This window comes from Vidua macroura, chromosome 4, assembly GCF_024509145.1.
Source record: "Vidua macroura isolate BioBank_ID:100142 chromosome 4, ASM2450914v1, whole genome shotgun sequence".
Classification (NCBI taxonomy): Eukaryota; Metazoa; Chordata; class Aves; order Passeriformes; family Viduidae; genus Vidua; species Vidua macroura.
Genome location: NC_071574.1, coordinates 27372775 through 27396610, shown reverse-complemented (window position 1 = coordinate 27396610; position 23836 = coordinate 27372775). Strand labels below are relative to the sequence as shown.

General features: G+C 39.9%; 2 protein-coding genes across 6 annotated transcripts; one reads left to right on the top strand and one right to left on the bottom strand.

The window, feature by feature from the left end:
* Positions 1-728: 728 nt before the first annotated feature.
* Positions 729-23822, bottom strand: GAR1 (GAR1 ribonucleoprotein). 5 transcript variants are annotated; one of them, XM_053975441.1, is made up of 8 exons: positions 23591-23822; positions 8138-8291; positions 4348-4538; positions 4113-4267; positions 3218-3277; positions 2686-2821; positions 1818-1928; positions 729-1461 (listed from the first exon to the last, which is right to left on the bottom strand). In XM_053975441.1, exons 3-8 carry the CDS (start codon positions 4523-4525, stop codon positions 1448-1450), a joined length of 654 nt encoding a protein of 217 aa, XP_053831416.1. In that variant the 5' UTR covers positions 4526-4538; positions 8138-8291; positions 23591-23822; the 3' UTR covers positions 729-1447. The 5 variants fall into 5 exon arrangements, with proteins under 5 accessions (XP_053831416.1, XP_053831415.1, XP_053831413.1 ...); XM_053975440.1 differs by lacking the exon at positions 23591-23822 and adding an exon at positions 12166-12310; XM_053975438.1 differs by lacking the exon at positions 23591-23822 and having other exon boundaries at positions 8103-8291.
* CFI (complement factor I) lies at positions 7127-21641 on the top strand. Its single transcript, XM_053975436.1, has 12 exons — positions 7127-7229; positions 8829-9147; positions 9773-9917; positions 11629-11807; positions 12841-12951; positions 14510-14626; positions 15746-15784; positions 16248-16351; positions 16974-17089; positions 17796-18073; positions 19190-19291; positions 21198-21641. The coding sequence occupies exons 1-12, from the start codon at positions 7170-7172 to the stop codon at positions 21413-21415; spliced, it is 1788 nt and encodes a 595-aa protein (XP_053831411.1). The 5' UTR covers positions 7127-7169; the 3' UTR covers positions 21416-21641.
* Positions 23823-23836: the final 14 nt, after the last annotated feature.

Sequence of the window (23836 nt, the reverse complement as noted above, 5' to 3'; positions counted from 1 at the left end):
TTTGGTTTTTTAATCTGAAGAACATTTTTATCTATCATCCTTTGCAGCATCTATTCACATTTAAATGAATTCTTTACTGTTTGTTTTTCCACTCTTTCAAGTTTTGTTCAACATTACTAAAAGTAATGGTCACATTTGTTAAAACATGCAGTAACTGTCCAATCGTGGTACTGAAAAATAACCTGCTGCCTTTGTTAAGCAGAAGGCTAACATAATTAAACTGCTTATTACTGCATTCATCAATTAAAAAGTGTAACAATGCAATCAATTTGGAAAGGAACTTTTTTCACACTGAACAAGATGTTCAAAATACTTGCACATACATTATTCTACAGACCCCTTTTCAAAAGTGCTTGGTAGAAGAGTCTGTAAACAGACTCCTGGCTCCAGCTGAAAGAAATCCAGGGAAGTTTTATTTTCACCTATTTTATTTACAAAGTTCCAGAACAGAGAGGCACCCTGGACTCCTCCAGGGAGACCTGGAGGTCTTCCTCCTTCCTTAGCAAGACACAGTCACTATCTTTCCAACAACCCTCATTATGCATCCATTTGAAGACTCATGCAGACTTTGTCATGCCTTTCTAAGCAATACATAACTGAAAGCATTGTGTGCAGAGGAGCCCTGTGATGAGCTATTTCATCTCAGCTCTACACAAACCCAGAGCACAGAGGTGCAGTACCAGGACATCAAAATCTCAAGAGAAACAGGCTAAGGGGGAGATGCAGGGCCAATTAAAAAACTTTAGCATTTTAATATCAGTGTAATTAGATACCATTAGATGACTGAAGTATAGTATTAATCTTGTCTTGTTCATTAGACAGCACCTTCTAAGAGTGTCTTAATGCCTTTGGCTTTCATTAATATTTATACAGAAAAATTCACAAAATATACTCTGCTGTCTTCTCTCTTAGACATAATTGTGCATTTAAAAAGATATCAACACAAAAGTTTGAAATTTAATTTATAAAAAAAGGTTCACAAAGGTTGTTTAAATGGCATGTCCATTTCAGAGCAGCCCAGAAGATTCGATATAAAAGGAGGATGAGAACCAGGGATCAGTCATGCACAGGTTCACACTGAAGCATGTGCATGCAGTGAACCTGCAGGGTCTTTTGAAACTCATTTCAACTGATTGTTTACTCCAAACTCCAACATGGAGTTAAGCATTGACTGCACTGCTTGTCAGAAACAAACAGTTTAAGAATAACATTGAATCGTGGCTCAGTTAGAAACATTTACATATTCTGAGCAGTCTTCAGCTCTTCACCTGCGGCTACACTCTCCTCATGCATCCATTAAGTGTAAAAATAATTGTCATTTGTAGCTTCAAGTTCTCTATAAAAAGATTTTCAAGGTCCTTTACAAAAAATTTTGTTCTTTGCTTCTTGGTTCTTTGCTTCTGCAGATGACATGACGAGACAATGAGGAGATATCATGGTTCCATTTTTAATGTCCTCTTCCTATTTTAAGAGAAAAGAAAAATACATCAAACAATTCTTATCTTAGTTATGTTTAAAGCAAATTCTATACATAACATTGAATGAGTTGATAACATAATATGCAAAAAACTAACATGGTTTTACACATGCATCAACAAATGCAGAGTACTGTGCTTCAGTACTGTGCTTGAAACTACCAGGATGCACAGAAATCTCTTGCATAGAGCTATAAACATCTATAAGACATTAAAAAACACAATATTCTGTTTAATATTTACAAGCTTTAAATTATTTTAATATCTAAAAGCTTTTTAATATTTACAAGCATTTTTTCAGGAGCTATTCTTATTACTGAAAGGTAAAAACCACACACTCACCCCGAAAGCCTCCTCCACCACCTCTTCCTCCTCTGAATCCTCCTCCTCCTCCACCTCTACCTCCTCTGAATCCTCCTCCTCTTCCTCCACCTCTGCCTCCTCCGAATCCTCCTAAAGAAAAGAAAGAAATTAACCTTTGAGGAGCATGTAAATCCTTGGTTATGTACAATAATTTATTTCAATGACAGATTCTGAAATGAAACGAGTAACAACAAAAAAAAAACAGGAACTGTCAATTGCCAGACAGTTACCAAGTCAATTACTACTACCCTGCTTCTTCTAGGGACCATCTGGAGCATTTTAGGTATTGCTTAATATCTGATATACCATGTCCAAAATACTAAAGAGACTTAACAATTGACTTATTTCACAAGAGCAAAAAATAAATTACATATATTAACCAGTAATTCATTACAACCATTAGTAATTATTATCTATTAATTACAACTCAACATTAAACCAAACCAACCAAACCCTTTTGAAACACTCATGCATTGTTGCAAAGGGACAGGGTATGGAAAAGAGACAAGAAACTGTGATGTAAGAAGAGATAAACTTCAGCTTTAACTGAAGAGTACATCACAGGTGATGCGCAAAAAGCTTTCTGTCTTTGTTAAAAATCAGCACTCTCTCCTCCCTATGCTTTGAAGCTGTTATTTAGCCAGTCTTGCCACGTGAAAGCTATCACTGCCTTTTCTATAAAGTCATGCAGAAACATTTTTATTTGCAATGTAGCTGTTGATATTCAAGTACTCACCAGCAGCTTTAGAAAACAAAACACAAATACTCCACAGAACAAATGACCAAAGCAACCCATGGCATCTCAAATAACTCCAATATTCTCCAGCTTTCATTCTTGTGACCTTACCTCTACCACCGCCTCTTCCTCCCCCACGTCCACCACCACGTCCTCCTCTACCACCTCCTCTGGGAGCACCTTTTTCTCCAGGGGGCCTTGGCAAAAATCTCTGAAGAGGTAGCAGCTTTGCTGGATCAATATAAAACTGCAGGAAGAGAATTCCATTAGGCTTTCAAAATACCAAGACTAAGAAGCACATTAATATCTCTTTACAAATATCCACAATTTGGTCTTATACCATTATGTCAAACTACGCTCTGCAAAAAGCCATATAGAGAAAGCACACAAGAAGTAAATCCCAGAATTAAAATACAGGTGATATTTATGTGATTTTGCTGCATCTCTTCTCGTGGGGCAGGGAGAAGGAATAATGTGGCAAGCACAAAACTGGAAAGGACAAAGAACTTAATTCCTATGTTTACAGAGGACAATCTGCTTTTAAAGTTATTAAAAACTTAATAAAGCTTTTATTATCTGCTGACAAATTAGACTTAGCTAACTGATGACATTCTGTAAAATTTTGTTATTGAGATTGACTTACCTTTTGCATTTTTTTAAATGAAGAGGCTTTCATGTTCTCAGACAGTTTCACTGAAAAATACTATTGGTTTCTTTAAGGAGCATTGCAGTAATAAAACACTAAAAACTGTAATTTTGATCAGTATATGGAAGGAACATTCAGACATTTTCTAGGTTAGTATTTCATACATTCAGCTAAATTTCATCACAATTGCAATTAAAAGTGATTTAAACCTGCACATTTTACTTCACATTTAATGTGGGAGAGGAAAATGCACGTAGCTATAGTGACTGGTGCTCAAACAGCCAACACAGACTTAGTCTTAACTGACATGTTACAAGGTTTACTCCCCCAGCTATCCTGCTTTTGTCATGGATTCTGTCCACCTGGCAGTGACAACAGAATGTACCCAGTGTCTCTGTGTCAGGCTGTCTTTGCCAGAGATGTCTGGCACATCCCACTTTTATGGGCAGGTTAAGTAATAAACTGGAAAATGAGCAACAGGACATCTTAGTATAAACTCACTTTGTAATTAAATAATGTGCTGGAGCATGAACAAGGTCCCCTAATGCACGAAAAACCCCAAGCCCTTGATCCAACTCTGTTATGGCTTAGTAACCTACAGCAGAAAATTTGGTCAGGCAGAAAAAGTAACAATTTGAACCATGGATCCAAAACACATCATCAGTACTGCTAATGAGTGAAAATCTCTGATTGACTTCAAGTATTCTGTCACATCAAAAAAGCTCTAAAACAGGCACTTAATGTGAACAAAGAACCTACAGTTGCAGTAAGACTTACATATAACTGGTAGCCAAACCCTGAACTATTTTAAAATCCTAGAGAAATCCCATTTTATATCCAATCAATTTTTAAAAAACAAATATTGTAAGTCACACATTTTTTTGAAGGATACAAAGTCTCTCAGCTGTCCAAATATTTCATCCACTTTGCCAATCTGCTCCTTATTATCCAGGTACACTGGGGCATTGAAATAAGGCACCTTGTTTTCTTCTGTTTTACATTTACAAACTATGTCATCTTCACAGGGATGCATGAACTCTCCCAACACTGAAACAAAGAAGAAACAAGCTAAAGAGCTGAAGCAGACAATCTAAATAAAATAAATGAAGTTTCTCCATGTAACTTACAAACTACCCTTTCTGGAGGGCCCTGGTCATATCCTCCTCTGTTGAAGCCTCCTCTTCCACCTCCCCGTCCAAAGCCACCTCGCCCACCACGGTTAAAGCCACCTCTGTCACCGCCACCTCCTCCACGGCTGAAGCCACCTCCTCTTCCTCCTCCACCTCCTCTTCCACGAAAAGACATTCTCTACTGTTTCCTACATGGTGAACAAAAAAATCAGTCATTTAAGATACAAAAGATGTGTTACATTTGATTTGCTGTACGAATTGCTGTCTCCTGTCAGCCTGGTTTGTTAATTTACTGGTTCATCATTTTTGATCCTCACTAAAAACAAGTGAAAAATCAAGTTTACACCTAAGATGTCATCCACTGCAACATCCAACTGCAAAAAGCGACTAGCAGTGATGAGCACTTTTTTCACTCATGTGTATAAAGGCTGTCCCCAGCCCCATAAGTGGCACAAAGTGAGAACATCATAGAATAGTTCGGGTTGGAAGGGATCTTAAGGGTCACCTACTTCCACCCCCTCTGCTGTGTGCAGGGACACCTTCCACAGGTTGCTCAGGGCCCCATCCAACCTGGCCTTGAACACTCCCTGGGATGGGGCATCACAGCTTCTCTAGGCGACCTGTTCCAGTGCCTCACCACCCTCACAGTAAAGAATTTCTTCCTCATATCCTATCTCAACCCACCCTCTTTCAGTTTAAAACTATCTTCTCTTACTCTATCCCTGTGTGCCCTTGTGAAAAGTTCCTCTTGAGCTCTGCTGTAGCCCCCGTCAAGCACTGGAAGGCTGCTGTAAAATCTTCCTAGAGCCTTCTCTTCTCCAGGCTAAACAATCCCCACTCTCAGACCGAGGAGAGAGTGCAGAGGAGAGGTGCTCCAGCCCTGTGACCACCTTCGTGGCCTCCTCTGCGTCTGCTCCACGTCTCTTCTGTGCTGAGAACCCGAGACCTGGATGCAGCCCTGCAGGTGGGGTCTCACCAGATCAGAGCAGAGCAGAGCAGAGCAGAGCAGAGCAGAGCAGAGGAGCAGAATCCCCTCTCTGTCCCTGCTGCCCACGCTGCTCTGGATGCAGCCCAGGACAGGTTTGGCTCCCTGAGTGCCCATTGCTGGGTCATGTCCATCCTGTCACCACCAGCAGCACAAATCCTTCTCGGCAGGGCTGCTCTCCCTCCGTCCATCCCTCACAGTCCGTGTTGGTACCAGGGGTGGTCCCGACCCTTCCTCTCGGCCCCGTTAAACCTCGGGAGGTTCCCTGGGGAGGCCGCACTGCTCGGGCTCGGCCGCACTGGGCGCGCACCCGCAGCGCCTCACAGGGCCCTCAGGACGCGGCCTGCAGCCAGGGCGGGGGAACCCCGGCTCCCGGGGCCATTCCCTGAGGGACGACGGACAGACAGAGGGACAGACGGACACGGCAGCGGCTCCGTCCCCTCCCGCGCGGGACGTACCTGCACGTGCGCGCCGCCGCCGCCCCCCGGAAACACCCGCGCTGCCGCAAACGCGGCTGCATGCCGTAAATGAAAGGGCACCGTCGCAAACGGGCTTGCAGTGCCGGCGATTGCCGCGCGCTGGGGGCGGGTATCGCGCGCTCCTGAGGGACGGGCGAGCCGCAGGCGGGGGCGCGCCAGAGACTCCTGCCCGTGTAACAACGCTCATATTGCACACTGACCTGTGACACTCCTCTTGCACGCTGACCTGTGACACTCCTATTGCACACAGACCTGTGACACTCCTCTTGCACGCTGACCTGTGACACTCCTCTTGCACGCTGACCTGTGACACTCCTCTTGCACGCTGACCTGTGACACTCATATTGCACACTGACCTGTGACACTCCTCTTGCACACTGACCTGTGACACTCCTCTTGCACACTGATCTGTGACACTCATATTGCACAGTGACCTGGCAGGCACTCCTCCTCTTGCACACTGACCTGTAACGCTCATATTGCACAGTGACCTGTGACACTCCTCTTGCACACTGACCTGTAACGCTCATATTGCACACTGACCTGTGACACTCCTCTTGCACACAGACCTGTGACACTCCTCTTGCACAGTGACCTGTAACACTCATATTGCACACTGACCTGTGACACTCCTCTTGCACACTGACCTGTAACGCTCATATTGCACAGTGACCTGTAACACTCATATTGCACACTGACCTGTGACACTCCTCTTGCACAGTGACCTGTAACACTCATATTGCACAGTGACCTGTAACACTCCTCTTGCACACTGACCTGTAACGCTCATATTGCACACTGACCTGTGACACTCCTCTTGCACACAGACCTGTAACACTCCTCTTGCACACTGACCTGTAACACTCATATTGCACACTGACCTGTAACGCTCATATTGCACAGTGACCTGTAACACTCCTCTTGCACACTGACCTGTAACACTCATATTGCACACTGACCTGTAACGCTCATCTTGCACAGTGACCTGTAACACTCCTCTTGCACACTGACCTGGCAGGCATGAACGCCTACAGCCAGGACAGCCGGTGCGATGGATCAATCAGACTCCTCTGCGCAAAGAAAAGTGCAACCCCAACAAGCGCTTCCTTTTAATCATTTACTTCAAGGGCTTTACTTTTGTTATCTCGTCATCCACTTACCATAAAATCAGTTAAGGCAGGATTTTTTCAAGAGATCAGATTTATCGGTTAATAGTTGAGGCTCCTGTACTTTATTTCTAAACACACTTGAAAATATTTTTCTAATGGTTAAAAATTAAACCCAAATCTAACAGCTGACATTCAAAAGAATCCCAGCCAGAGGAATTTGTCTAGCAAGGGAGATAAAATTTCATCATGCGAATGCTCCCAATTTGCTTGGTTTTCTTGTGTCTCTTTTGTCTTTGTGGATCAGAGGTAAGATATGTTTTATTGTGTTAGCAGTAACGTTTAATAAACAGTTTATTGTTATAAAAGCCAAACCAATTGATTTTTTTTAAGTTCCTTTCATATTATTTGTGCTTCATACATTTGTTTTAGTCCAGCCTGGATGTTTGAAGTTTTCTATTTCTCTTTAATGTTTTGATTCTACCTGGGGCTTACGCTAACAGGTGTGTGGAAAAGATTTTAATCATCATCCTATGCCAAATTTGCAAGCATGGCTGACCACAGAAAGGTGCTGCAATTTTCCCCACCTCCCTTTTTTGATAAATGGGATTGCAGTCTTGTAATATGGCAGCATGGTATTCTCCTACTGCCAGAAGGTTTCCTGTAGATTTTCTCTGGGCAGTGTCCAGGAAAGCCAATCTGAGCTGGGCACTCAGCACAATCCAAGTCTTTCAGAGAAGCTCTGAGATAAAAATCAGCCCCTGTTGTTCCCCTTGAGGAGGAACACCTAGCACAATATGGGAGTTGTGCCAAGGCGGATCTGGCTCCCAGTTTGGATTCTACTGGCCCAAGAACAGCAGGAAGAATTTAATAAGATTATACAGCCATGAAAAAGAGAGGTATTGGATTGCATTCTGCCCCAGCTACATCCTCCCTGACTTTACTGTGGGCAGGATTTCTTCATGAGAACTTTAAACTTCAGCTCTATTGATCCAGTTGACACAGTCAAAGCTGATAAATTACATTTGAGGACTAATGTTTTTCTCCCATTTTTACACAGAAGCCATCCATATATATTTTCCATGTTCAAAAATTCATCCTACCCACAGATCTTAGTAAGCACAAGCACTCAGGCAGCACACAGAAGTCAGCAGAGAACTGCACAAACAAGGTGTCACTCACCCAGAGACCATCAGAGGGAGGGTCACAATCTGTACCTGCAGTGCAGTGATGGAAGCAGCCACACTGCAAACCCACTGCAGTCCAAGACACAGGAAAAATGCTGATAAGGATGAGCACTTGATTTTCAAATTGCTTTCAGATACTTGTTAAGGTACTTGAGGTACTTTTTACTTGACTGTCACGTGGACTCTGCAAAACAAATCATTAATTATAGATTCATTTGCTAGTAAGTAGTTCATAAATATTTACACATGATATTTAAAATCAAAGTCAACCAGGCCAATAAAACAAATCTTAGAAAAAAAACCAAACAAATTGCTATTCTTCTCTTTCTCTAGTGCTTAAATTCCTTTCTGTTTTAATCTGCTTGCAGTCCAATTGCTGGGATGTGTTATAAACCAATGCCTTTAAAAATGTTTATACTCCGCTGTGCACTTCAGCTGATGTTTGAAAAGTAAAGGGTATAAAGTTTGTGGGAGATCAGTAAGAGTGAAGATCACACCAGGTAAATAATCTAAAAAGAAAAAAAAAAAGGGTTCAGAAAAACCGAGAAAGATGAGTTGGCCAAAGACAAGGGAACAAACTCTATAAATGGTATTTAGGAACTATTGATTAGATAGGAAAAGGCTTATAAATGGACACTTTGCTGAGGTCAGTGATCTGCAAAACTCTTGGTGCAGTCCCTAATCTTGCTTTTATTTAAATTATTTTTTGTGTGCCTTGCAGAATGCAGCATCTAATGAAGCAGAAAACCACTTTCAACAGGTTAAGCCTGCCCAGCCAGCTGAGCAAGACAACTTCCTCATAGAAGAATGCTTGGGCAACCAATACACCCACAAGTCCTGTAAGAAAGTTTTTTGCCACCCATGGGAACGATGTGTGGAGGGAAAATGCCTTTGCAAGCTTCCCTACCAGTGCCCAAAGAATGGCTCTGCAGTTTGTTCTACCAGTGGAAAGACCTTCCGTACTTACTGTCAGCTGAAGAGCTATGAGTGTCAGCGACCCCAGGCAAAGTTTCTGCACAAGGGAACATGCAAGCCTGAAGGTATTCACACCTCCTTTTCCAAAATTTATCCATCAGGGGTGGCTGAGGAGATGCTTACACTATTTACAGAAAGTCTGTTCATTTTCTTGCACTAGTAACAACATGAAACAGAAAATGAAATGTCATTGAAAATGGGCAGTATCTGCTGATTTTCATAAAAAATAAAGTGATTGAGAGGCCCAGGTCACCCTGCTGCTGGTTTTGCTACACAGACTGCTGCAGGCATTTTGCAACACAGGTAATAGAAGTAGGATGTGGCCCTCTCACTTCAAGTATTAATGGTTGGTTATCAAAAATCCCCTAAAGAAGGTCATTATACTAAAATGCAACCTGTTCTTGGTAGATCTTCAAATACTCTTATGGACCCATTAGCCTCATTTGTCCTTAAACTGTCATATTCTGAGAAATTAGCAGGCTCAAAGACACAAAGTCAACCCCCAGAACTAATTCAGGAATAATACCTGAACCTTCTGATTCCCAATCTACTGTTCTTTCCATATGAACTTTGGCTGTAAATACAAAATTAGTCCTGATTTGTTTCTGTGCTGTCTTTCCACTAGATACATCTATATAATATGATTTTGTTTGAGGATTTTCTTCATTTCTTTCTTTTTTATTCTTTAAGAAACATTTTCAGTCTCTCTGGATCATGGAGATTCAAGTTTGCTTCGAGTAAAACCTGTGAATCGTAAGGATGACAGTTTTGTGTGTGCTAGTGAATGGACTATGAATGAAGCAAATGTGGCTTGCAGGCACCTTGGCTTTGAATTGTAAGTTTGGGAAATTTATCTCCGGATAACTGCAGGGGATCTGAAAAAGTAGTGATGCTTACATAAGTGTCAATCACAGCCAACAGTTAAGACAGAAAACTCATGAACGATGTATTGGCTACGATATTCTGATAAAACCTCTTAAACTGACACCTGAGAGTGAAAGCCAAAACACAGATTTCTGTGTTCTGTTACAGGCTACAACTTTACAAACCATAACTGCTTTGCTTTAAAATAAAGATGAAGACCAATGTGGAGGTGTCCTCTCAGGCCTGTGTTAGGGAAAATGCATGGATGGACCACCTCCAAGTAGCTCTGAGCAATGATTGGTGAGCCAAGAAAGGTTTCTCAGGACAGCTGACAGCAGGGTACAGCTCTGTTTTCCACTTGCATTAGCCACACTAACAAGAAGCAGAACATGGGTTTTTTTTCCTTCACCCCAGGTGCCACTGCTTGCTCTGGCCCCAGGGATGGCTGAAGTCACACACAGTTTGATCTTTTTCCTGTGACCACAATGATAACCCAAGTTGCATATTCAGCTCCTCATAAAGTACTCTGTATCCTGTACATAATAATTTTACACCTGTACATGTAATATAACTTAGGTAGCGTTGCCTTCCTAACCTTACCAGAAAAAAAATCTAAAAAAAGTCCCCAAAAAACTAAAACTGCTATTGCAGTGCCTCTCTAGGTGAGAAGCAAGTGTTTTCCAGTCCTGATCAGCATATCTTCAGATAGCAGAGAAGGGTTTGCCCTGGACAGAGCATTCAGTCCTGGAGTCTCATTGAAAGTCTCCCTAGTTATTTATTTACTCGATCCATATTTCTTCAAGGTAGGGGATACATACACTGTTAGGAGAATACTGCTCAGGTAAAACCAAGAAATGCAAAGTTTATCAATCCCAGCCTAGCAGTGGCCTGAGCTTCCTCAACATTCAGTGGTTTGGATGGGACCAAGGATAGCTGACCCCATGCAGGATGGTTCCCAAGTTATGGCTCACCCATGTCCACAGAGACATGTGTTGTAGATGCCGGCGAACCCAATGGGAAGAACGATGATGTCTGACTCCAGTTCAGAAGGCTGAATGATTTATTATAACTATGCTAAAGTACATTAATATACTATATAAAGGAAGATACTAAAAAGTACATGCTACTTTCTCTAGCTACCATATCTAACTACTCACAGCTCGTGACCTTCTTGCGAGAGTCCAGACACAGGTGGATCCGACTGGCCGTCAGGCCCAAACAATCCACCATGATCCAACCAAGCGCTCACTCTGGGTAAACAATTCTCCAAACACATTCCACAAGAGAAAAACAAGGAGCAGAAATAGAAATTGTTTTCTCTTTAATTTCTCTCTGTGCACCTTTATGAAAAATCCTGTGAGAGAAATGTGCTTGCCACAGATCTGAGCTTACAAGTTTTGCTACATAAAGAGACTTTTCTATCCATTGTGATACACAGTGGCTTTCATAGACCTACATATGCATTTGGGGACAGTTCTACGTAGCAGCCTACAAAAATTAGCACTTCTTCCAAAGTAAACATTTCCTGTTTACCCCTAGACAACTCCAGTTGCTAGTCTGCTCTTTTTCTTAGCCATGACCAAAATTCTTTGACACTGAGGAAAACTGTATAAATTCTAAACAATAAAAGCAGTGGACAATCCATTGTGAAATTATATCATTTGTTGTTATTATCTTCACAGAGGTGCTGAATATTACCAAGCCACTTCCAGCATCAAAGAATCTGCCCTAAATTCATTAAACTGTCTGCAAATAAGTTGCAGGGGCCTAGAGGCAAGTCTTGCTGAATGTCACATAGAGATGAAATCAAGAGATAGTAATGAGGGACTGGTTAGTCTGCAGTGCCATGAAAATCTCAGAGGTAAGTAGATCTTTTTAGTTTAATATCTATTTGGTGTTTTCATATTTTAAGTATATTTTAAATAATGAGAATCCAGTTTGCTGAACTCTCAGCCACAGAAAACCTGCACTGAAACCTTTTGATTATTTTAAATCATCATTTTGCAGACTTTAAGACAATTGAGGCAATCTGGAGTCAAGATAGTCTTGAGTTTTCAAGTTTGAAAAATCACTGCTGCTCCCGAAGTATTTTTACAGATATTTCACCAAAGGAAATTTATTTCACCCATGGTTCTGTTTGTTGCACCATCTCTTCCAAGGGTACCAAGGTATATCATATCCCACGAATCTTACCTCTCCTGGCTTAGAGGAGACCTTACCTCCTGGTGAGGAGACAGGTGACAATGTGGTGCTCACTCTTTGAGGGACATCAGTTAGCACACCACTAGCACAGCCAGACAAGCATGACTACAGTGTGAATCTGCTGGTGTCTCCTGCAGCCTTTCAGGACTCCTCAGTTTCTCACTGTAAAGGGGGAATTAAAGCCTTGTTCAGAATTCTAACAGCTTTTCATTCTCTGTTGGGAGCTTTCTTTGGCACTGGCGAGCATCAGCCTGAGATGCTGCTGACTGAAAGTGCTATGAATCATCTCAGTTTTTTCTTACAAAAGCAGTTATTCACAGACTCTTGATAAGTTCTTTCTAGAGGAGGAACCTCCATCATCCTAATCCATCATTGAATCATTTATAGTGAGTTTGAATTGATCATTTCTGGTTTAGTCCTCGCCAGTCATTTCATTAGAAGAAATTAAATTCCCTTTTGCCAGGCTACTGGCAAATTAGGAGGAAGAAAATGAGTGGTCACACTGAAACCCTGATGAAAAGGTGACCAAAGCAATAAAAAATTATTCCTATTTACATGACTGGGCCCCAGCATACCTACTGCTGATAGGCCAAACTGCTGACAGAATCAAATATGCAGGCAGAGTATTTCCCTGGGCAATTATGAACCTACAGTCAATTCCACACTAACTTCATTTTCATCTTGCTGCACAGCTTGTTCAGATGGGGAGTTTCACTGTGTCAACAAGAAGTGCATTTCTCTGAATAAAACCTGTGATGGGATCAATGACTGTGGAGACCTGAGTGATGAACTGTGCTGTAGAGGTAACAATTTACTTTGTCAGGTGTTTTAAAATAATTTCAGCAGAAATCCACCCACAAAGAATGTTTACAGTGATGTAACAGCTAAATTCTCTTTTCCATTAAGTCACTACATTAAACAAATCAGACCCTAATTTATACATAGGCAAGTGCAAAAAAGCAGGCATGAAATACCATTTTGAAAAAGACAAGTGATCTCTTGAGAACCTGGATTTCTTCAGAGAATGAGAAAATACAATGAGATCATGTAGGAGGCTGTTAAACATTGATACAAAAAATTAGTCCTGATAGATGTACTTTTACTTGGAAAAAATCAAGAGTAATTAAGCAAAGACACTGGTTGTCCAATGAATAACCTTTAAACCAAAGTAAGATCTCCCTTAAATTTATTACTAATGCAAGATCATCTGTGGAACATCTGTGATGATTTCCTGGCACTCTGCTTGTTCATGAGCAGTCATTCCTTTAGCATCTGCAATTCCAGCTGTAAAAATTGATTAGAAATGAGGAATGGATCTAGCATGACTTGAATGCAGGAGAATACTTTCAAAATTTGAGTTTCAGGTGCCAAATGCTAATGTGGATTACAAATCCTATCATTATCCCTTCATAATCTTAATTTTGTAGTGTTACATTTGTAAGTCATTTTCATTGGGTAACTGTGGAAACACGGTCACAGTAATTTTAGAAAAAAAACAAACAAACTGTGATTTCATATATTTAGTGGACATGTATTTGGATTCCACATGACAAAAATAATGCTGTTTCAGCTGAAAGGGCCAAAAACAATGCTTCCTGAAATCAAAATAAGTATTTCAACTGAGTTCAGTGGTCTTTGGATCATCTTGGGATATCTGGATACTTTTAGAGAACTACCTTATTTTCTATTAAAGACAAATATCTTAAATAGTAGATTGACATAAAATTTTTAATTAGCTCAAAAACCCTGCCATGAATTCAAGCACTGCTTTGCTTTTGATAACATTCAACAGGATCACAAAATTTAAAAGGAAGGGGGTTCTCAGGTTCATAATACCTTTTCACATAACCAAGAATTTTAGAAGATGTAAGTTATTTCATCCAGTGTTTTCCTGTCAGGACTCTTGATTCCTAACCCTGCATTTAGGCATTTAGTTCATTCAACCAAAAATCAGCTTGGTCTCTGATTTGGGGGGGGTGGAATTTGGCACAAGCACCATCAGTTCCTCATTTAAGCTGATCAGTAATGCTGGCAAAATTGGAGATCTTTTGGCTGAGGTTGAGTGTGGACACGTTATGGATGAAACTGGTATGGAGTGACACCAGGTCTAGCAGTACAGTACTGCATTGGTAACAGAGATCCACATTTTTCAAATCTTATAACTTCAAGAATTTAAAGTGAGGAAAGCCAAGTATTCATTTTGTTTACATGTACATAGCCTACTTTTGTAATCTCTTTATGAACAGGTCCCCTGTAACATGGATATACATTTGGTTTACATTATAAAAAGCTCTCTGACAGCATGAGCTTGCTGAACCAAATCATCCTGTGATTTATATTTGTAATTCTCCTGTGTTACAGAGTGCAGAGAAAACAGTTTCCACTGTCGGTCAAATATCTGTATTCCAAATAAGAGTGTCTGCAACAAAGAAATTGACTGCCTCACAGGAGAGGATGAAGCTGGAGCTACCTGTGCAGGTTTTCTTCTGAAAGATTATTTTGTTTCTTTCATTCAGCTCAATTTTAACTAGAGACTACACAATGCATGTTACTATTTTATTTATTATGCAAGAATCAGTGTTCCCAATGTTATGTTACACATAGTAGAAAGAAAAGGTCATAGAATTTTCTTTCCTTTCTTTCTGGAAAGGCATGACAAGAACACTAAAGGAAGGAAGAAATAGATGATGTTTTGGGAAGCTTAAGGCAGATTATGTCTTTTGTTTATGTGACCAGCTATCAAACTGGTATCCCCTAAGAAAGTGTAGAGACGACGAGCAGGAATACTTTCCTCACAAATGAGGAATTCAACTAGTTTGTCAGTATAGTAATTCTTCTGTGCTGTTCCTCTCTCTGTTGAAAAATCATGTTTTGTTTGAAAATTAGAATGTTTTCCTTGCTCTCAAAAGAGACAAAGTCTAAGGCCAAAAAAGTAAAAACTATTGGTACATGGTAATTCATACAGGTAAACTGAACTCTAAATGTAAACATTATTGCCAGTGACATGAGAACAGACAAAATGCTCCGCCCCCATTTAGAGACTGAATTCAATGGGCACTTTGAATAAAAGCTGACACACCAGATTCAGCAAGCGTTTAATTTACCTCTCATGTTGAATATCCTCCCTTACCGTGTTAAAGGAGGCCCACAGTACCCAACAGCATAATCTAAAACCAAATAAAAACCTGTTACTCAATGCTCCTTTGAGTTTTAGAAAGTTTCAAAAGGCCAACGGGGCAGGAGGAGACATTTTGGTTGTTTCTGGTGGAGGAGAATGGGACATGTCCCCAGAGATCACAAGAAAAAAAAGTTTCCGTTTCTCAGGGTTCCCTGGCAGAAGGGCTCCCTAGGCTTGGAGAGCGAGTAGATGTTGTGTAGTTATGAACAAGTATCTGCTGGCTGTTGGTCATTTGTAGGCTGAGGCAGCCAAACGGTGCCTGGCAGGAAAGGAAAGAGCAGGCACCAGGCTGGAGAGTATTGTTCTCCGTGTGAACAGTATGCCCTTATGCGTTTAAAATGTGTTCCATGATCTCAGCACACAAACATATATTCAATTAAATGTCTGCCGATAATTCAAATATTTTGTTAATACTACAGGCAAAAAAGAAGGTGCTGAAAATGACAGTATGGATAAAGGTAAGTGTAATTAGCCCTCCAAAATCAACAGCATACCCTCTTATTAGTGACTTTCTAGCTACTAGCCAGCTGCTCAGATCTAGAACACTCAGATATTCTGACTTTGTGATTTCCTAATATACACTCTGGGACTTACTGTTTGTCTCACTTTTCACTGATTTCAAGAATGCCATAATAATTAATCCTAGCCGAGGACCTGCATCTGCTTGTTTTGGCAACTGGTGAACTCTCAGCAAATCTACGGGAACAGCCTTAAAATTATTTGCCTGAATGCAAAGAGCATTGGAAAATGGGGAGAAGTAATGTGATGACAGACACAAGCAATTTTGAAAGCAAAAACATATGCCAACATTTTTGTTCTTTGATTTTCCTGCTATTTCAGCTACTGGCTTATTCACAGCACTCAAATTTTAGCAAGAATGTATACCTGAATTCTGAAATACATTTTTCCTTTTTGTTAAAGAAAGAAAAATGATAAAGACACTTCTTCCCCAAGTGCACTGTGGTGTTAGGAATCATACACTAACTCGACGGAAAAGAATTGTAGGTGGAGAGATTGCTGAAAAGGTAAAAAAACAACTTTACCAGATATGAGTTCATTCAGCATTGATTTAAATGGGCATTATTTTCCTTCTATTAAAGTTATGAAAATAACAAAATCAGCTACAATGCTTATGTCATGTTTGCAGCAGTAGTGGCATTGCACTGAATGAAAGTAAAGAGAAGCACAATTTATAAAGTAAAATATGGAGTTACAAAATTCAGCATTGAAGTACAAGTAGACACTGAAAATTACTCAGAAAAAACAATTAATACTACAGCAAGAAATAACAATTCTGGCAAAATGGAATTAAATTTTGCAGATTTGAAACAGAATATAGCAAAAATGTATTCAAACCAGGTCAGATCCTCCATCTGTTTTTCTGACTACAAGGGGTTTCATGACTGAAAGCTGGAGGGAAGGACACATTGCACATAGTCAGAAGATTGAATAAAATTACTGAATTTTCATCTATATATCCTCTATATCTGATGGAGCCCAATTTACAACTTCTGAATAGCACATCTTTTATTAAAGTCAGACATAGTCAAGGAGATTAGGTGATAGCAAGAGATGTTTTCCCCTTTTTGCACTAAAATTTGTAAAATTGTAATGATTTCTCATTATTTGTGTTTGTTGATCGAATAGGGTGAATTTCCTTGGCAAGTGGCAATTAAAGACACCAGCAATGAAGGTTCAACAGTGTACTGTGGAGGGGTTTATATTGGTGGCTGTTGGGTTCTGACTGCTGCTCATTGTGTCAGGTAAAAACAATTCTGAAATTATTTTCTTTCTGCAAGGCAGAAAAATTGATTTGGATAGTACTGCCCTTCTCAGCTACATGTTTGTTAATTTCTATTTGTCTGTTGAATAGAACAGTTTAAAACACTGACTCACCCACATTAATGATGAGGAAGATTCAGAGAAAACAGAGTGTTTTGGCAGTGAATAGAAAGATAAAAAGTAACTATGAGACAGGGAGTACTTCAGCCAGATAGCAGCAGGAAGGAAAGGTTCATTGTATCCACTCTGTTGGAACTTAAATACAAGGGACCTCTTCTCTTCTCCATCTCTACCTTGTGGAAGTCCAGGATCTGTTCCCAGAGAATGTCCCTGGCGTTATATATTCCCCAGAACAAGCCAAGAGCAGACCATATAAGATTTGCCAGTCCCATCCACATCTGCTCACTCTTTTATCAGAGCAGCATAAACACCTGTTTTCTCTTTGTCACAACGCTAAACAGAGCCTGTCTTTAACATAATTTTCTGTATTAGTTGCAGTACTCAGCATGTTGTCATCTGCCTTGAATTTGCTACACTTCAGAAAAACCTGGGCATTAAGTCCAGAAAGAAAATACATGCATTTCATATAGATTTTTATTTTACAGAAACTTTGATAAAATGCAACAGTTTACAGCTTTAAAGCATTTGAAATTTAAGTCTTGTGTTTATTTCACTGTTTTTTCCCAGGGCAAATCGGGTCCATCTCTACCTTGTCTGGGTTGGAATGTTGAACACAATTGCATATGACAAAGAGACAAATACTTTCAAACTAAACCAAGTGATAATTCATGAAAATTACAATGCATCAACGTATGAAAATGACATTGCTCTGCTGGAGCTGAAAGGTTCTGGGAATGGAGAATGCTCCCTGGAAGACAACAGCATACCTGCCTGTGTCCCCTGGTCAGAGTACATGTTTAAGACTGGTGACAGATGCAAGGTTTCTGGATGGGGATTAGAGAAAGGTACTTGCTTTAGTGCTGGCTTCAGGAATGTATTATTTATATAACTCTTTTTCTAATTGTGGTGAGCTTTCATTTTGAAAAGGCTGAAGAACAGTTGTGCCCAAAGCACTCAGAAGAGGCTGAGTACAGAAAATGTAGGCTGTGGTTTGGCACTCAGATATCACTGTTGGGTTCTCTTTTCTGTACTGCTTCCTCTGCTGTTTCAGCCACTTTGTAGATTGATATGGATGAAAACTTACCCTGAAGTAAGAAATTTTCCTTTTGTCCATCTAATAATTCTGTGAGCTGTGAAGACCTGTTAAGGACATGTAACAGATGTTGTTTGGTAGCTCCCAGGGGCCCATAGTCACAGGCTGTCCTCTGTCCCCTTCCCAAAAGGATTTGAGCTACAGCCAGCAGTCATGAAACTCAGCATGTCCTGTCTCTGTCATGCTTGGGTTCAGCCCAGAGAACCTTGCACAGAGACAGATAAGCCAAATATAATCATGCTTTCAAAGATTTGGGAAGCATTTGTTTTGTATCACAGTGCTACAGCCTGGTGCTAGAGCTACCACATACTGGTTGTAAGGTTTCTCCTCTCCATACTCAGTAGCATCCACCCAGCAAATGCAAAGCTGGGAATTGTTAGCAAACAGACACAACAAAACAGAGCATCTCTTTAGACTTGTGAATACATAACTCACTCATATCTTCAGTAACTGCTCCATAAAGATAGAGCAGAGTTTAAAAAAGGTAATAAGGATGAATCACAGCCACATGTCCAGTTCACAAAAAAACAATGTACCCATTTCCAAGTGCCTGGAAACCTTCATATGGAAAACACAGGAAAAAAACCCTGAGGAATACAAGGAAATAGAAAGGATGAAATGAATACTTTCACAAAATGAAAGTATTGTAGTTTACACTGCAATTAAACCACTCTGTTTTTATTTTGAAATATATGGCCAATGCACTGTAATTCATATGGGGTAAAAATTAGTGGCAGTTTAAGGTTTCTGGTTTATAATACTGAAGAAAATATTCTGTAAATAAGTAAATAACTAACTTTCAAAATATTATACTAAATGTTTCTAATATGTACTTCTTATTTTAAATTTTGATTTTTTTTTTTCCTAGGTTACACAAAACAATTTATCCTCAAGTGGGGAAATGTTAATTTATTTAACAATTGTTCTGAATTGTATCCAGGACGATTTTTTAAAAAAATGGCATGTGCAGGTAAGCATCAATTTTCTTACTATAATTTCTCTACCATCAAGCTCTCAGTTCAGCCAGACCTACTGGCTGGGAATCTTCTAGACTTAAGAGATACAATAAATGAACTATCACAATATCACTATTGGCTAAATGCCAGCCACTGGAGCCTGTGGCATCCACCACTATACACCTATTTGTAAACAGAGTTCGGATGACAGCATGACAAGTTTCTATGATTATTTGGGCAAATTTTTGCATGTAATTTGAGGTATGTTTTCTAAATACACAAACACTTTACAGCCTACTGAACATCCTAACTTGACTGTATTTGATTCTGATTCAGCAACATATTTAAGCAAATGTGTGTCCTAGAGCACACAGCCCTGTTGACTAGAATACATCTATTCATCTGCTTAGACATTTGCCTCTACCGCACTGCACGCCAGAAAAATACAATTAACTTTTCAAACTTAGACTAGTCTGTCCAGGAAACTGGTTGTCACTCCTGGTATTAAAATGAGGATTTTGAATACACTTTTTTTGCCTCTCAAGTGACAAAAAGTGTTGCCAAATAAATAACTAAAAGAGCAGTGAGTATTCAACTCACAGGGCAGATGGTTTCAACTGTTTATTAAATCAAAAAGTAAAGGCAATCTTTAAACAAACTCAACAAGAAAATTAAAACCAGATATAAAAGCGAAATAATTTGTGATAAATTCAGGATGTCATCTGTAAGATACTGGGTTTATTTAGTGCACCAGTTTTGTAACTTATATCCCTTTTCTTCAATATATTTCAAGTGATCATACTTTACCATGAGGGGAAAATGACATACCATATGAGTACCATATGAGACACATTCAGAAGGGGGATATCTGGGGTTAACATCCCCTCCCTGATGCAAATAAAAACATTAAAATTAAGGGCTGGTATTCACAGGAGTTAGTAATACAAGCAAGTATTAATTAAAGCGATTAAAGACAATAAAAATCTTGTTCTATAGGATTAGTAATCCTAACTCTGAAAAGTTCACATAACTCTTTCTCAGTAAGGTACAGATTCAAGAAAGAGGTTACATTTTAAAAGCTTGGGGACTCATGCTTTGTAAGGGCTCCTTCATACTAGGAGTCAGCCAAGCAGGAAAGTGTAGTAAGGGTGTTAGAAATTAATAAACTTTTACTAAGTATATAGGAAAAAACCAGACATCATATCCTAGCTCTGTAGCAGCATTTCTGTTTATATCACATCCATCTTGATTCATTTTTTTCCAAGAACACTGTGTTTGCTGACCTGCAAATGAGTAGGTTTGTGAACACTGAAGCATGAAGCATGTGATCCTGCACACCTGTGCCTCAGGGCTGCTACCTGGCATTGCTAAGGGTCCTCACCAAGACCAACTGTGCAGTGGGGGCACTTAGAGACAGTTGCTCTCCCTCCCATCCCAGGATTCATCTGCTCTCCTTCTTGTATCTGCCTACCCGTTTTGATAAAGCTGGTAAAGAGAATTGAACAGATGAAACTGGATGATGGATTACTGGGTAGAGAGGACACCAAAGGCAGACACAGAGGCATACACACATTATGGTATCTTCACTTCCAAAGGAATCAGTGCACACATCTTTATTCCTTGTTCCATTTTTATGGGGTACTTTTTACAGTAGGGAATGTGGCTGAATTCTTCTCTATTGCACTGCGTAAAACAAGACCGATGAAAAAGCAAATGAGAATTTGGGCCAGCCACAAATATAAAGAGAGACCCTGCACTTGAAATGAGAAGTAAGAGACTTGAAGAGGTTCAGAATCTTCTTTACTGCTGACCATTAGGCAAACACCTGTCAGGAAGTGACACAGACCTGAAAAATCTCCTGAGCTCTGCCTTGTGTGCTAGCTTGTACCTTAACTTACTTTTGCTTTTTATTTCCTCCAGGTACTTACGATGGCTCCACAGACAGTTGTAAAGGTGATTCAGGAGGCCCCCTGGTCTGCTTTGATGCAGAAAACGTGGCCTATGTCTGGGGCATTGTGAGCTGGGGTGAGAACTGTGGGGAGGCTGGTCACCCGGGTGTGTACACACAAGTTGCCAGCTATTATGACTGGATTAGCCACTATGTGACAAGGGGTCTCATTTCACGGTACAATATCTGAAGCTCAGAAAATTAAATGCTTCCTTCATATCACCTATGCAAAATAGTCCTTTTCCACAATCAGCTGTTACATAACATAGTAACAATCAGTACAAATCTTCAAGGAATGTATTTTGAAAGTTCTTAACACCCTCTGAATACCACATTTTTTCAAAGCCTGTGGGAAGAGAATTTTACAGGCACAAGTCCACTGCAAAGGTCTCTAATAAAAGCAGATATTAATTTTTTTTTCTTGTAATCTTGGGCTTTTTTCCACTTTTCACATTGCATTTCAGTTGCTGTTGTTTATTTAGCTAAAAGGGATAATGACACTGGAAGCAGTGGTTGGAAAATGACTGCACTGGCAAGTGAACTTCACAGAAATATGTGAACTTCACAGAAAGAATAGCAGCCAGCCTGCTTTAAAGAACTTACATCATCTCAAGGTCTAAGTCACCAGAAACCCTCAGCAGGCTGCCTGGCTTGGCACTTGATTCCTTAGGCTTATTGCAGAAGTAGACCTCAGCCCATCTATTAATCAACAAATTGGCTATGACCATGAGATTTGTTGTAATGCAACAATTACCCAAATAATAAAGCTGCTTGGTAGTTTTGCTTTTGCAGCTACAAACTCAAGACAAGTCATATCTAGTTAATATACATCATCTGATCATCTAGCCTGGGGCAATTTTTGTAGCTCTTAAGTTTTATTAATTTAACAGCAGCGAGTCACAAACAACAAAGGAATTTTGAAACTTAAATCTTCAACTTAAATCAAAAGCATCTTTACATCTTAAGATCTCTGTGTATGTATATATATATTTCAGGTATCCTACAAACTCTCAACACCAAGTAGAGTTTCACTCTACACAGTATCACACACTCTATGTGTATCTGTATTCTTATACACATACATTTTATATAAATATATAAAAAGACAATACCTTATACTCATAGATTTAATTCTACAAAACCATGTTGCAGATACAAAGTTAGACTTCTTGCTGTCATAAAGAAAACATCAGGCTATACATAATACCTTCATATTCAGCAAGAGCTGTTCACAAAAAGTGTGCACAAATTATTTTTGAAGCAGTAGAATTTGATTTGTGGATTGGTACCCTCAACACAAAACTCACATAGCTCCAGCCAGTTGTATGAAAATGATCAATAGCTTTAGAACATTTTTCACTGTATTCTAATGACAAATACTCTCAATATCTATTTCACTTTATTTCTCTAAATTATCCTGCTAAATAAATTGCATATGTTCACACAACACAGTTGTTGTGATGCTATTTCTTCTATAATTCACCACGGTCAGACAATAACAATTTTTACATTTTCATTGACTTTTCTTCATCTTCCAGACTTGTAAAAACCCCACATCAGCATGACTCTGTCGCGTAAAGACACCATCAGTCACCAAAATAATTAAAGTAAGGGTATGAATTCCTTCTCTTAACAAACACACACACACTCTCAACAAGGTTTGCTATTTAGAAAAGCATTTAAGTATATTCCTACACAGAAATTATTTTGCTGAATCAGGGTCCTGGTAAAGAAATCCTAAATAGGAAAATGCTGGACAGATGTACAAAGAGCTCCCTCTTTTGTTTGACTTACTTTTTCTGTGAAGAACTTTTCCCACCAATTTCATTAGTTAAGTACACATTAATATTAAATGCTGAGGCTGCAAATAAAATAAAAAAAAAATTTAAAAAAAAAAAAAAAAAAACCAACAAAACCAGTAGAATATGTGTCTTTATGTCTGTTCTGAAAGTCTCTTGGTTCTCTTTCCATTTCTGGTCCTCCTTTACATTTAACTTTGGCCCTGAAGCCAAATATTACTATTTTCTGAGGGATTTCACACAACATCAATCAGAGTTTTCATTACAAAAATTAAAACAATTTTAATGTGGTTCCAATTCAGTTAATCTGTGAAGCATCTAGCATATATATATAAAATTTTAAAAAAATTCTGGAAACCAAACACAGTACTTAGTAAGCAAGTTCATTTTGGTCTGATTTTTCTTTTGAACGAATCAAGACCGGACTTTTACCGTTTAACAGATACACTTTCATTATGCTCCGCTTCACAACCTCGCCTTGCACTTTTGACGATGTTGTGAGAATCGTCACATGCGCAAACACGGCCAGTTTCCTTCACACCCAACATCATCACAAAATTCCGTACCTCCGGGGGCTCTGCTCAGCCAGCGCCGGGCTGCCGAGGTACCAGGACAGGCCCCGCTTGTCGCTGCCCAGGTTCGGAAGGCCGCGCAGGGCAGAGGGGACAGGGCAGAGGGCACATGGCACAGGGGCAGGACAGAGAGGGCACGGCAGAGGTGACACAGCAGGGAGGACACGGAGCGCTCGGCGGCGCCATGGCGCGGCCGGGGTGAAGGCCCCTCCCCGCGGGCGGGCGCACGGGCGGGGCCGC

What these genes read in the sequence shown, in the direction of transcription:
- GAR1 (XM_053975441.1), bottom strand. Translation starts at nt 4,525, where the DNA reads ATGTCTTTTCGTGGAAGAGGAGGTGGAGGAGGAAGAGGAGGTGGCTTC. An exon ending in CCCTCCAGAAAGGGTAGTTT is followed by an intron (nt 4,268 to 4,347) that starts GTAAGTTACATG and finishes TCTTTGTTTCAG; the next exon opens with TGTTGGGAGAGTTCATGCAT. An exon ending in TTGGACAGCTGAGAGACTTT is followed by an intron (nt 3,278 to 4,112) that starts GTATCCTTCAAA and finishes AGAAACCAATAG; the next exon opens with TATTTTTCAGTGAAACTGTC.
- CFI (XM_053975436.1), top strand. Translation starts at nt 7,170, where the DNA reads ATGCGAATGCTCCCAATTTGCTTGGTTTTCTTGTGTCTCTTTTGTCTT. An exon ending in AGGCACCTTGGCTTTGAATT is followed by an intron (nt 9,918 to 11,628) that starts GTAAGTTTGGGA and finishes TTATCTTCACAG; the next exon opens with AGGTGCTGAATATTACCAAG. An exon ending in TGATGAACTGTGCTGTAGAG is followed by an intron (nt 12,952 to 14,509) that starts GTAACAATTTAC and finishes CCTGTGTTACAG; the next exon opens with AGTGCAGAGAAAACAGTTTC.